At 46.1% G+C, this 13,603-nt stretch overlaps 1 protein-coding gene across 3 annotated transcripts in view; it reads right to left on the reverse strand.

The window, feature by feature from the left end:
- The window catches only part of ABHD2 (abhydrolase domain containing 2, acylglycerol lipase), a 69,433-nt gene that overhangs the window by 20,398 nt on the left and 35,432 nt on the right, over positions 1-13,603 (reverse strand). For all 3 annotated transcript variants that reach the window (XM_034782909.1, XM_034782910.1, XM_034782911.1), the window contains 2 exons: positions 11,158-11,333; positions 7,861-8,028 (listed from right to left, as the gene is read on the reverse strand). In XM_034782909.1, coding sequence (XP_034638800.1) covers positions 7,861-8,028; positions 11,158-11,333 — 344 coding nt within the window. The remainder of the gene's footprint in view (positions 1-7,860; positions 8,029-11,157; positions 11,334-13,603) is intronic.

Below are 13,603 nucleotides of genomic sequence, written 5' to 3' on the forward strand. Positions count from 1 at the left end.
GCCCCCATTGGCCCGGGACGGCGAACCGCGGCCAGTGGGGGCCGCGATCGGCCGAACCTGCCGCGTCATCAGGTAAATAAACTGGCCCGGCCCGCTAGGATGCTTACCCTGGCGAGCCGCGTGCCGAACGTTGCCAACCCCTGACCTAGATTCATGCACAAAGGGCAAAGCATGGAGGCCAACATGTCACTGTACGAGTTTTCCCATATACAAAAACAGCCCTAGATGCTACCTATAATGCAGGGGAATAGACTAACCCCACTAGCAAACCTTTCAGCACAAAGGATCCCAAGGTCAGTTTCAACTGGTACGGTCTTTGGAGTAGGGTATCTTGCTATACTCAGCATTTCAGAAATAGCAAGACTGAATTCATTTTGTATTTGATTAGAGCTGAATGAAGGAACGGGAATAATAGGGTCATCTCCTTTCCTTCCACTGAAGATAGAGACATTACTTAGAAGATGGAAGTTACAAGCTGGGTAACATAACAAAAGGTCTTACGGGACTATGACGAATAACTCTGGAGTTATACCTAATGGAGCAGATAGACTGACTTGCTTGTTCTATCTCCCAGTAAGATGGGACACACAAAATAGTACTTTGATAAGATGTCTCCTATGTCTATCCCCCAAAAAATATATTAGTTTTCCTGAACTCAAGTGTTCACTATAGAGATTTTGCTCTCACCTGATGTCTAAGCAGAAGGGTAAGTGTAATTGTCTAGAAGATGGAGCTCTCTTCTGACTCAAGCCTTAAGGTTTAGAACATACACACGAGCACTTGCTACAGAAAGTACTCACACTCACAGACTTTAAGGTCAGAAGGGATCATCTTGATCATGTCGGCCACACCGGACCAATGGGGGTGGCGGGAAGTGGTGCAGGCCGAGGGATGTGCTGGCCGCTGCTGCCCGCCGCCCCCATTGGCCTGGGACGGCGAACCGCAGCCAGTGGGAGCCACGATTGGCCGAACCTGCAGACGCGGCAGGTAAACAAACCGGCCCGGCCCACCAGGGTGCTTACCCTGGCGAGCCGCCTGCCAAAGGTTGCCGACTCCTGATCTAGGCTGACCTCCTGCACGTTGCAGGCCACAGAGCCTGACCCACTCACTCCTGTAATAAGCTCATAACAACTGGCTGAGTTACTGAAGTCTTCAAATATTGATTTAGAGATTTCAAGTTACAGAAATCCACCATTTACAGTAGAACCTCACGTTACAAACACCTTGGAAATGGAGGTTGTTCGTAACTCTGAACAAAACGTTATGGTTGTTCTTTCAAAAGTTTACAACTGAACATTGACTTAATACAGCTTTGAAACTTTACTATGCAGAAGAAAAATGCTGCTTTCCCTTTTTTTTTGTAGTTTATGTTTAACAAAGTACTGTCCTTTTTTTTTTTTTTTTTGTCTCTGCCATTGACTGATTGCGCACTGCCAGTTCCAAATGAGGTGTGTGGTTGACTGGTCAATTCGTAACTCTGAGGTTCTACTGTATTCTAGTTCAAACCAGCAACTGACCCATGCCCCACACTGCAGAGGAAAGCAAAAAAACAAAAACAAAAAAAACACCAACCTCAGGGTCTCTGCCAATCTGACCCTGGAGGCAAATTTCTTCCTAACTCAAATATGGTGACCAGTTAGACCCTGAGCTCATGGGCAAGACCCACCAGATACACACCTCGGAAAGAATTCTCTGTAGTAACTGAGGAGTCCTCCCCCTCTAGTGTCCCATCTCGGGCTGTTGGAGATATTTGCTAATAGTATTTGTGGATGGGCCATATGTCTCGTCCTATCCTACAGATCCAGGAATATCACTTCCCCATTTGCTAGTTGAATGGAAGAGCTTTCAGTTTTCAGGAACAGTATCCTTTAATGATTTGCACTGCCACCAGCGCATACATTCCCCTTTGATTCAGACAGGAGAGTGCATGAAGAGAGTAGCATTCATGCTCAAGTTCACATATGCTGCTCTCCAGGAAGAATGACCTATTTGCTGCAGTCTGGACTGACTGTGACATCATCCTCAGCAGCTGGAGGAATCTTCAATACCAGATTAAAGAGTCTTTCAAATGCCACATTTTGATCACTAACCATCTGCCCTCCTCTTCCCTCCCCATCCCCCACGGTCATGCCCAAATTCAAACTTAATTTAATTATTTCCAGATGGGGAGGGAGAGGCTGACTTCAACAAATCTCAGACAACTTGTGTTCTAGTCCCGGTGTTTCTATTCCTTTATTTAAAGGTAAAGACTCAGTTCTTTGTTTAAGGTAAAGGCTGATCTCATGATTAGCGCACAGGATTGGGATTAAGGAGACCTGTGATTTTATTCTGGGCTCTGCAACTCACCTGCTGTGATCTCAATTGTTGACAAATATATGCTAGATAGCATATATGTGTATAAAAATCATTATTATTGTGTTATCTGCACCACATATATTAGTATGCATTAAGCACAATAATATAGCAGTTATGTAGCCTAAACTGGCCTATACCTTTCCTATAATCCTTTTCACTTATGTTAAGTATCCCATAACACCTTGCATTAGCCAAAGTAAGCTTTGGCTTAAGTAGACAGGAAAGCTGTCAGGATCAGGACATGGGAGGTATTCTCATAGGTCAGTACTGGAATACCCCAAAGGAAGAAGACAGAATGGAGGTTGGTCGTAACTCTGAAAAGTTCGTAACTCTGAACAAAATCTTATGGTTGTTCTATCAAAAGTTTACAACTGAACACTGACTTAATACAGCTTTGAATCTGTATTGTGACTAAGAAAAATGCTGCTTTCCCTTTATTTCTTTTTAGTAGTTTACATTTAAACACAGAACTGTACTGTATTTGCTTCTTATTTTTATGGTCTCTGTTGTTTCCTGATTGTGTACTTTGAGTTCCAAATGAGGTGTGTGGTTGACTGTCAGTTCGTAACGCTGAGGTTCTACGGTGTATGATTGTTCTACCCTGGTACAAACCTAGAAGGTACCTTCATGGACCAGCACCTGAAATTCTAGTATCTAAAACAGGGGTCGGCAAAGTTCGGCACGCGACTCGCCAGGGTAAGCACCCTGGCGGGCCGGGCCAGTTTTATTTACCTGCTGATGCGGCAGGTTCGGCCAATCGCGGCCCCCACTCGCCGCGGTTCGCCGTCCCGAACCAATGGGGGTGGCGGAAAGCGGCGCGGGCGAGCGATGTGCTGGCCGCGGCTTCTCGCTGCCCCCATTGGCCCGGGACGGCGAACCGCGGCCAGAGGGGGCGGCGATCGGCCGAACCTGCCACGTCAGCAGGTAAATAAAACTGGCCCGGCCCGCCAGGGTGCTTACTCTGGCGAGCCGCGTGCCGAACGTTGCCGACCCCTGATCTAAAACAAAGATACAGAAAGGAACAAAACAACAAGTTAAGGAACTGGGACAAACTGATGGGCTGAGTTTTAGTGACTTGTAAGGAAATATGTAACTTGTAAAATCATCCTATAAATACTACCAGCTGAAATGCATAACTTTGGGACCACATCTTCTGCATAAGGTGAATGCGGCATGAGACAGCTTCCCAGAGACCATTTTCCTGTACTATATTATTATTGGCTTCTAGCAATGAACTTGACTGACATTGGTTATTTGGTCTCTTGCGTATATTTCATAACAAACCCAAGTGTTGTCAAACAATTGACTATACTATTTATCAGCATTAAGCGAGTCACTTCATCTCGATCTCAGTTGCTCTGTTTGGGAAATACAGCCTTTCCTTTCGCAAGCATTTTGAAAGGTGTGGCTGAAGAGTGTTAAGTATTGTTATGAGTGCCCTGTACATGGGGTGATCTCATGACAAGTACCTATGGAAGGCAGAATCTGTTACAGCCTGCCTTCCTGATGCAGTTACAACAGTCACTTTTGGGTACCCGCAGTGGTGTTGTAGCTGTGTTGGTCCCAGGGTATTAAAGAGACAAGGTAGGTGAGGTAATATCTTTCACTGGACCAACTGCTGTTGGTGAGAGAGACAAGCTTTCGAGGTTACACGGAGCTCTTCTTCAGGTCACTTCTGGGTATATTCAGATAGAAGTGAGCTGGGCACTCTGTGTTGTGTTCCCTGCCTTTGGTAGAGCAAACAGATGCCTAGATCTGTAGCTAGAATGGTAGTGGGAAGCCAGCATTTGGGCACTTTGCTTTGAGACTGGAATCTTTGGAGAGAACCTAGAATAGGGTGTTTAGATAAACTTGTGTTGCTCTATGGATATTCCCGTCACCCCCTACTGGGGTGTAGCCAGTGACTGAGACCGAGATGATGGAGACCAACCAGCAGAAGATCTCCTCTCCCCATTTTCTGTCTCGTCCTCCTTCACCCTTTCCTCTGTTCCCTCCGCCCCCGTGTCAGATACTCGTTAGACCAGCCCTACATACCCCATTTTGAATGGATTCACTCTGAGGCAGAGCCACAGCCCGTTAGACCTTTTAATTCTTTGCAGTTTCAGGGAAGGGACACAGCTGCATGCATCTCTTTGGCTAACAGGCTGAGCTCTCAGGCTAGTATTTACCACACGTTCCCAATCCCTGCTCTCATGGTAGCACAATTGAGCTAGAGAAGAGAGAACCTCTAACAGGAAGAAATAGCAGGCCAGGGCCTCCAGCGAAGTTGAGGGGTGTGCCGGATCCTCTCCTGAATCACTGCCTAAGGGAGGCAACAGGCATTCTGCTAGCTAAAGGCTGGGCATGCAAAGGCCTTATTACGAATGAGACAGAAGCTGGCAAGAACCAACAGGTCTGCCTCACTTAAAGTGCATTAGAAACAGATCATTGTGGCCTGCTCAGGATTTAAGCGAGTTTCACCTGCCTCCAGGGGGGTTTCTGGCACTCAGATTGACTGAGTTACTGGCAACACCTCCGTGTACCCTTCTGAAACACCATTTGTTAGGGCTGTTTTTCCATCAGCCAGTAATACTTCACAAATCTCAGCAGCTCCTCCCTGCACCTCTTAAAACTAGTGGAACATCTTCCTATTTCTCCAGAGAAAAAGGACCACTGCCAAAGCCAGAATATATCAGGACACTGCATCCGTGAGCCACTCAGTTAAAACCTGAAACCCAAACAACAAGAGGAACTGAAGTCCAACACTGACCCAATGTAAAGTCAGTAGCCGCTGTGCTTAACTGAAGAACTCCTCACTGCTCCAGGGGCCACAGCACTACAGTTCTAACCCAAGGCCTGCCCTTCAATGCACATCCAAATAATTTTTGTTTAAAATCCATTTATGTTCAACTCTAAGGTCTTGTCTAATAATGTACTCTCTGGGGGTGGGGGGGGGAGTGATTTCTAAAGCACACTAACATGGTGCACATTTATTACACCACACAGACCCTGCTGGTGCACTTTTACATACTGCTGTTTGAAACAGTAGTATGTTGCAGTGCACTGGGGAAATCTTCAGTGCACACTAGCAGGGTCTACATGGCCCAATTAATGCACAACGCATTAGTGCCCTTTAGAAATCACATTTCCATAGAGTGCATTACCCCACCTTGCAGATAAACCCTAATACTGCTCCACTCCAATCAGCACGGTCATTTTTGACACATTATCAGGTTGGTTTTTGACTAGCTAAGTGTACTGTAGTGCTCAGAATTCGCTAGGATTTTTAAAGAACCTGCTATTTCAACTTGGCAAGCTTTGCGGCTGTGTCCGGTTTTGGCAGATTTAGAATACTTTGCAGTGTTAACATTCTTAATGAGCAGTTTCTCCTCAGGATGACAAATGCAGGGCTGCATTGGTTTCCTCTAGAACAGTGTTTCCCAAACTTGGGACGCCGCTTGTGTAGGGAAAGCCCCTGGCGGGCCGGGACGGTTTGTTTACCTGCCCCGTCCGCAGGTTCGGCCGATCGCGGCTCCCACTGGCCGCGGTTCACTGCTCCAGGCCAATGGGAGCTGCTGGAAGCAGCAGCCAGTACGTCCCTCAGCCCGCGCCGCTTCCAGCAGCTCCCATTGGCCTGGAGCAGCGAACCACAGCCAGTGGGAGCCGCGATCGGCCGGACCTGCGGACGCTGCAGGTAAACAAACCGGCCCGGCCCGCCAGGGGCTTTCCCTACACAAGCAGCGTCCCACGTTTGAGAAACACTTTGCCTCNGCTTTCCCTACACAAGCAGCGTCCCAAGTTTGAGAAACACTGCTCTAGAAGAAGCCAGCCGTCAAAATAATTTCTGACCATTTGACTTGAGGGCTGCGAGCAACAGCTTCAGAAACCTGAAACCGAAGTAGCAACAGGTCAGGCCTGGTCTATGGGATGAATAATTCAAAAGGTCCCTGATTTAGGTTATCCTCTTCCCAAACGATATTTTAGCTGTCGCTGAATTCCTACAAGGATGCTGGCCTATTTGGCTTGGAGTCAGAAGAAAGTCTACATTCCTGAATTTATTAGACTTGCCTGGCTCGCTGTTTGGCAGGGCACTCTTTAAATGAAGTTATTTTTCTGCACCATCTTGAGGAAATGCTGGGCATTCCTTGCCCTTTGCAAGACTGTAAGAAGAAATAAAGAGCCACGTCTCTAGTGCTGCACTAGAGAATATCACCTTGGGGTCCGAGCTCAAACCCAGTGGAGTCAAGGCAAAGAGTGCCATGATCTTCAGTAAACTTTGGATAACTCCTGGACTAGACCCTCTTTAAGGCTTCTCAGATTTGACAGTAGCTGAAGATAGAACTGCATGTTTAAAGAATATGGCCTTGATTTGTAAGCCTCGCTAGGCAGAGTTGTAATGAGCCTAGATAGATCTATCTACCAGCTATTTAAATGTTATGAGATTACTATTTTCATTTCACTACATGTTCCTGCTATTAGCCACCATTCTGACCAATTCAGGCTCAGGAGTTATTAGGCCTGAAATTAGAACCGCTGCCGAATCCGCCTGACCAGCGGACCTCCCGCAGAAACGCCGCCGAAGGCTGCCTGACTGCTGTGCTTGGGGCGGCAAAAAACAGAGCTGCCCCTGTAAATTCCAACCTAAAATGAAATCTGATACAGGGGTTTTAGACAAACTGATAACCCTCCACTCTAGCACTATGTATGGAGCATCTCCATTCATTCCCACCGTGCCAAATGTTTGCAATAAAAAGGGTACAAAAGAAAACTGAGCCAAGTCAAGGAGATCATGTCATACAAGCTAGGCCGAGGCAGTGAATGCTGTTACTGAACTGCCTGCACAACATTCCTGGGTAACGAATCTTAGGAGATGCTTCCATTCTTGAGAGATCATGTTACAGATGAGCAATTAAGAATTAAAATAGCTGTACCTGTTTAAGCATGGGTTCGAACTACAATCAGCTATCATAGCCGAGGATAGCTGGCATGTCATCACTGGAGAGATGCTGATAAGCCCCTTGTTCCCTTAGTCTGAGAAGGCTGAAACTTCCCACACCCAAAAAGTAGGCCCATGAAATTCAAGCCAGCATGGTACTGTCACTTATTCAGCAAGACACAGAATTACCTGAGCTTTCCCTGGCATTCACTTCTCATTCAGGGCCAGTACTCTATTTCTTCCATCTTTCTTCCCAGGATGGGGATATACCAGGCTACGTAAAGGAACCTGACCTTCCTAGGCAGCTCACCATGTTACATGACATATTCCAAGACCTCTCAAGGAGAATACCTTCCTAGGATAACCTACCATACCTCGAACATGAGATTCTACACTCTTCTTCTCCCTTCATCCCCCTGCCTTTCAATATCTTTCCAGGTTTAAGCAATCATGACAGCCACAACTGCTCCTCAGTATGTACTCTCTCTCCCTCAACTAAGAGAAGCCAGGACTAGTTTTCCTAACTTTGGGGACCCTCAGAAACCAATTAACTTCTAGAAAATGAGTTAGAAAAGCTGAGGAGTACTTACCATATGTGAACATGCGTGGAGAAGTGAGCTCAATATTTGGCAGAGCTCCCAGATGATTCAAGACAGCACACCTATAACCATTTTTCTGGGCATAATCAACAAAGGTACGGATGTACTGCTTCTCGCTGTGATTAGCGATTCCAGGGCAGATGACCATTGTGACATCCTCTGCACATTTAATAAATGGGAGAAATAAGACAAAGCTCAGGTGCAGGTTGAAGTGACATTTAATTAAGCAGGTTTTTAGGAACATTCTATTTCAAGTCAATGGGAAAGCTTTGATATAAGGACAGCTAGAACATGACTTTGCTACCAAGCAAATAAAACTGAAGTTAGCCTAGTATGAGGTGGGGTGGCAAAACTGTTAAGTGCAAAAAAAATACAAGCATGCAACTGTTACTGAAAAGGGAGCTGCACAGAATTTCTTGAGCGACTTATTGAAAGTTTGCATCAGCAGTTCTACAGACAATTCCTAGAGCAGCGATTCTCAAACTGTGTGTCGGGACCCCAAAATGGGTCTCAACCCCATTTTAATAGGGTCGCCAGTGCTGCCTTGGACTTGTTGGGGGCCCTGGGCCAAAGCTAAAGCCCCATCGCCCAGGGCTGAAGCCAAAGCCCAAGGGCTTCCGTCCTGGGCAGCAGGGCTCAGGTTACAGGCCCCCTTCCTGGGGCTGAAGCCCTTCAGCTTTGGCCTGTCTGGGGTGGCGGGGCTTGGGTGGGCTTAGGCTTTGGTCCCCTCCTCCACGGGTCATGTAGTAATTTTTGTTGTCACCACTGTCGTGGTGCAATGAAGTTTGAGAACCCCTGTCCTAGAGGCAAGAATTCTATACCAGCTAGGAACAAGTGCTTTTTCGACAATACACATTAAATATTTTCCCCTACCAGTATCTATTGTGATTGCTAATTCTCCAAGAATTCTGAAGTCTGCTGCTGCCCCATTCTACAGACCAGACAGCATGCCCCTCAAGGGAAATGAAAGATGTTTTTTCCAGGGTACATTATTGATACTAAGTCTCCGTCCCCTCCAGGCTCACTGGAGGAATCAATTTAGGCCAAAAACTGGAAGCTCTACTGTAAGTAGATACACATCAGAGATTTATTCACTTTAGTTTTGCTTTCACAGAAGTTAAATAAGGTGGAGGTAGGAGATACAGAAGTGTAGCTGCTATCACCCCATATCCTGTGAACAAACATCTTGTTCTGAAATACTATTTCCTGCATATGTCAACATGGTGAGACATCCTCTGATTAGGGTAGTCTAGACTAGGCAGGCTTCTACAGCAGAAGCAGGGCCGCCCGGGGGGGCAAGTGGGGCAATTTGCCCCAGGCCTCACAGGGGCCCCCACGAGAGTTTTTCAGGGCCCCTGGAGCAGAGTCCTTCATTCGCTCTGGGGGCCCCGGAAAACTCTCGTGGGGCATGGGCCCCCGGAGCTTCTTCCGCTCCGGGGCTTCAGTGGCAGTTCAGCGGCGGGGGGTCCTTCCGCCCCGGGACCCGCCGAAGTGCCGGGTCTTCGGCGGCGGGGGCCCCCTGCCACCGAAGACCCCAGGCCCCCTGAATCCTCTGGGCGGCCCTGAGCAGAAGTATTTATTCTACAATAACTGAACAAAACCTTCTCATCAACCCCAAGATTAAGTGACAAAAGCAACGTGAAACTGCTGGAGTAAAGGTCTCTGCTTACTTTGAGGGAACCTATACTTACTTACTAGCTAAAAACCCTACAGTCAAAATATTCCCCTAAGTGAACTTGGCCTGTCTGACATAGAACTCATGACCAACTACTGTCACCATTCAGCTTCTTTGTTCCACAGCCTAATTATCTTTCAGAGGACCAGCTAAGGGCTTGACGTGCTCTGACGTGGACAAGCACATGGTTACATTTCTGGAAAGTCAGCTAATGCATTTCTGTGCTTTGTGTGTGAGCAAACACAGTAATTGAGGTCCCAAGACACTGTCATGCAGCGCTAGTTATCAAACAAGAGTGCTTTAGTTCTACATCATGCTCACTGGCAGCCTCTAGTTACTGCAAAGTTTTGCCTCCCATTAGTTTCTCTCCAGCTCTACAAATGACCTGGACCAGAATGACAGCGATTGTCACTGTGCAGCATCCCCCCACAAAGTGAAGATCCTGTTTATTTCTGAAGAGAACCCCTTTGAATTGATTAGACAGAATAAACATCCTTTTCTGAGGACTCAATTAGAGCCACAGGCCGTTCACATTGTTTCAGTGAAATCCAAGTTCAACAGAATCATGCTGGTACCAGTGAGCCAAAAGGTCGAGTTCCCCCTGACAGCATGATGTTTTAGTCAAATGAAGATGCTCATTGATTTCTGATTTACTAGGGCAGTAGCTTCCTATCCTACAGATATAGTTACCCACTGATGTCTGGAATCACCTTGTTTTGTACCCTACACTTGTTTAAGTTCTCCTCTTTTGGAGATTCAATCTTGGGTCCAGGATGACTTTGGAAAAAAAAGTTTAATTTAAAACTGCTTTATGATAAGATCCTCCCCTTCTAGAGTGCTGTAAATACAGAGATTCCCCTTTGCTCACTCTAGAGAGAGCAGGGATCTGCACTGACTTTTTATCTCAACGTTATCTGGCTTGTGCAGTCACTAATGATGGTTCTTGAGGATTGCTATCTAAATAAGTGTTTCCACTTCATTGTGACTCAACAGTTCCCATAGCAGCAGCTAAATGTTTTGGCTTGATCTGTGCACTTTAACTGTTTGGGAGCTTTTGTAAAGGTTGACCCACAGCCAGGAAAGCCAACACCCTTGACCCTTTGGGCAACTCCGAGCATACGTCATAATATGGAGTTATTGCTAACCTATCCCATTTTATTTTCTGAAACTTCTTGTTTATTAAAAAAGAGACCCCAAATTCAATTCCCTCCTATCCACACCAGGATGTAAGGCTCTACAATGCAAGCTGTCAGTTTTAGAGTCATTTAATCTTGGGAATATAGAACACATCCTTTACTGTTCTAAGTGCAAGTCTGACACCACAGGCCATGAAGCATGATTTTCCCAAATATCTGTAACTGACCTTTTAGGGCCCCTGCTCTGAAGTTCAATATATAGGTACAGAGCAGTGTGGATTTTGTAAGCAATAGCCAATTTGGGGGGCTATGAGTCCTCATCTCCCCCATCCATTGAGTCAAAGTTAGCCAGAAAGATTGGGGGCTTTCTCCAGGACAGCAATGTAATTTTTCCAAATGTACTTCAACAAATATTTAGACAAGTCACTAATCAGACAGACAAAAGCCATGCATTCCAACGTGGTTTGTTTGACTAACCTCTAATGCAGTGTTCAGCCAGGGGCTCAAAGAGGTCAAAGGTTGCTGTCGCTCCATCTGACATTGTGAGGTACTTGCGAAGTCCATAAGGATGTGGTGATCTCACTCTCCCCATCTTCCCATAGAGAGCCGTCTGGATATGTCCACTCTTCCCCCAGATCATGGGTGGAATGTACCTGCGAGGAGAGAGAGGGAATTCAGTTTTGTAGTCTTGAGCTTTTAAGAGTCAATTTGCAATCCTCTGACACACCAAAGACATTACCTCCATCACTTCCTGCGGTTAGCTGAACAAGGTTGAAATATATTTGCTACAATGATTGGCAGTGCTGTAATGAGCAGCTTTGACAGCTCAGAGACGAAAGAAAAGGACATGTCTCCATAATGAAGTCTAGTTATCACGGACAGCAGAAAGGCCAGGCTCCAGCACATTAAGGTTTTAATGACAGAAGTAGCGTACAAATGCTCTTTCAGAAACCAATCAGACCCTTGTGGTCTACTGGTGCCGTAAAAATGGGGCAAGCCACCTTTTAGTGTAGATCAGGTTTGAAGTGGTACAAGTTGCTTAAACTGACTTTAAATTAGTCGCAAAAAGAAGAACAGGAGTACTTGTGGCACCTTAGAGACTAACAAATTTATTAGAGCATAAGCTTTCGTGGACAAGTACTCCTGTTCTTCTTTTTGCGGATACAGACTAACACGGCTGCTACTCTGAAACCTTTAAATTAGTCAGCAGGCATGAAGCCAGTTAGAAATTTGGACCCATACAGACACTCATTGAGCATGAGCACAAGGCCACATAGGAAGTCAGTGCCAAGCCAGTTTTAGGACTCCGGGGTATGGCTCTCAGTCCCATCCATGCCAAGTCCATTAGTATGCCACATGCCTTCCTGACAGGTGGTGGTGGCTCAGTGCTTGTACCGAACTCTGAAGAGCACAGTGCTAGATTAGTGGCAGGAATGTTATTGGGCCACTCGGCCTCTCCTCCGGCTAGATAGGACTAAACGGAAGGAAAAAAAAACAAAAAAAAAAACCACAGGACAACCCTTCATTGCAGGGAGCTAAATAAAGCATTTCCTGCCAAAGGAGGGAAGCACATCTGTACTAAGCTTATCAGGAGCGTGCTAGGGCTGGATGCCAGGGCAGATGGCTTTTTATCTCTGATTTACTGTTCCTCGGGAACCCAAGAGGAAAATGTGGAGGGTTGGGGGAGGGGCAGGAAGGGGATGGTTTTATCCCTTTTGCTAACACACTAGCACAGCTGGCAAGAATTCACAGTTAATGAGAGGCATAAAGCTGCACAGGCCTGAAAGGTCAGACACCTCACCACCATGCAAGGGGGACAGAGGCTCAGCGCATGTTTCAAAGGGATACAAACACAAATCATCCCTTCACATGAAAAGCATGAATATGATTCATTAACTAGAAGGAGAAAACTAGTCCCAGAGGACATAGGTCAGCATACATCCCAGTTAGGAGCCACGTTCCTACTATGCAGGGCATGTTACACAAAGCAAGTTTAAAGAACAGCTGACAGCCTCTTGGGAATCCGAGAGCGACTGTGGAGTAACAGCTCTGTGATGTTTTCAGGAACTTTTCATAGATTCATAGATTCATAGATTCATAGATTATAGGACTGGAAGGGACCTCGAGAGGTCATCGAGTCCAGTCCCCTGCCCGCATGGCAGGACCAAATACTGTCTAGACCATCCCTGATAGACATTTATCTAACCTACTCTTAAATATCTCCAGAGACGGAGATTCCACAACCTCCCTAGGCAATTTGTTCCAGTGTTTAACCACCCTGACAGTTAGGAACTTTTTCCTAATGTCCAACCTAGACCTCCCTTGCTGCAGTTTAAACCCATTGTTCCTGGTTCTATCCTTAGAGGCTAAGGTGAACAAGTTCTCTCCCTCCTCCTCATGACACCCTTTTAGATACCTGAAAACTGCTATCATGTCCCCTCTCAGTCTTCTCTTTTCCAAACTAAACAAACCCAGTTCTTTCAGCCTTCCTTCATAGGTCATGTTCTCAAGACCTTTAATCATTCTTGTTGCTCTTCTTTGGACCCTTTCCAATTTCTCGACATCTTTTTTAAAATGCGGTGCCCAGAACTGGACACAATACTCCAGCTGAGGCCTAACCAGAGCAGAGTAGAGCGGAAGAATGACTTCTCGTGTCTTGCTCACAACACACCTGTTAATGCATCCCAGAATCATGTTTGCTTTTTTTGCAACAGCATCACACTGTTGACTCATATTTAGCTTGTGGTCCACTATAACCCCTAGATCCCTTTCTGCCGTACTCCTTCCTAGACAGTCTTTTCCCATTCTGTATGTGTGAAATTGATTTTTCCTTCCTAAGTGGAGCACTTTGCATTTGTCTTTATTAAACTTCATCCTGTTTAACACAGACCATTTCTCCAATTTGTCCAGATCATTTTGAATT

Source organism: Trachemys scripta, chromosome 10 (assembly GCF_013100865.1).
Source record: "Trachemys scripta elegans isolate TJP31775 chromosome 10, CAS_Tse_1.0, whole genome shotgun sequence".
Classification (NCBI taxonomy): Eukaryota; Metazoa; Chordata; order Testudines; family Emydidae; genus Trachemys; species Trachemys scripta.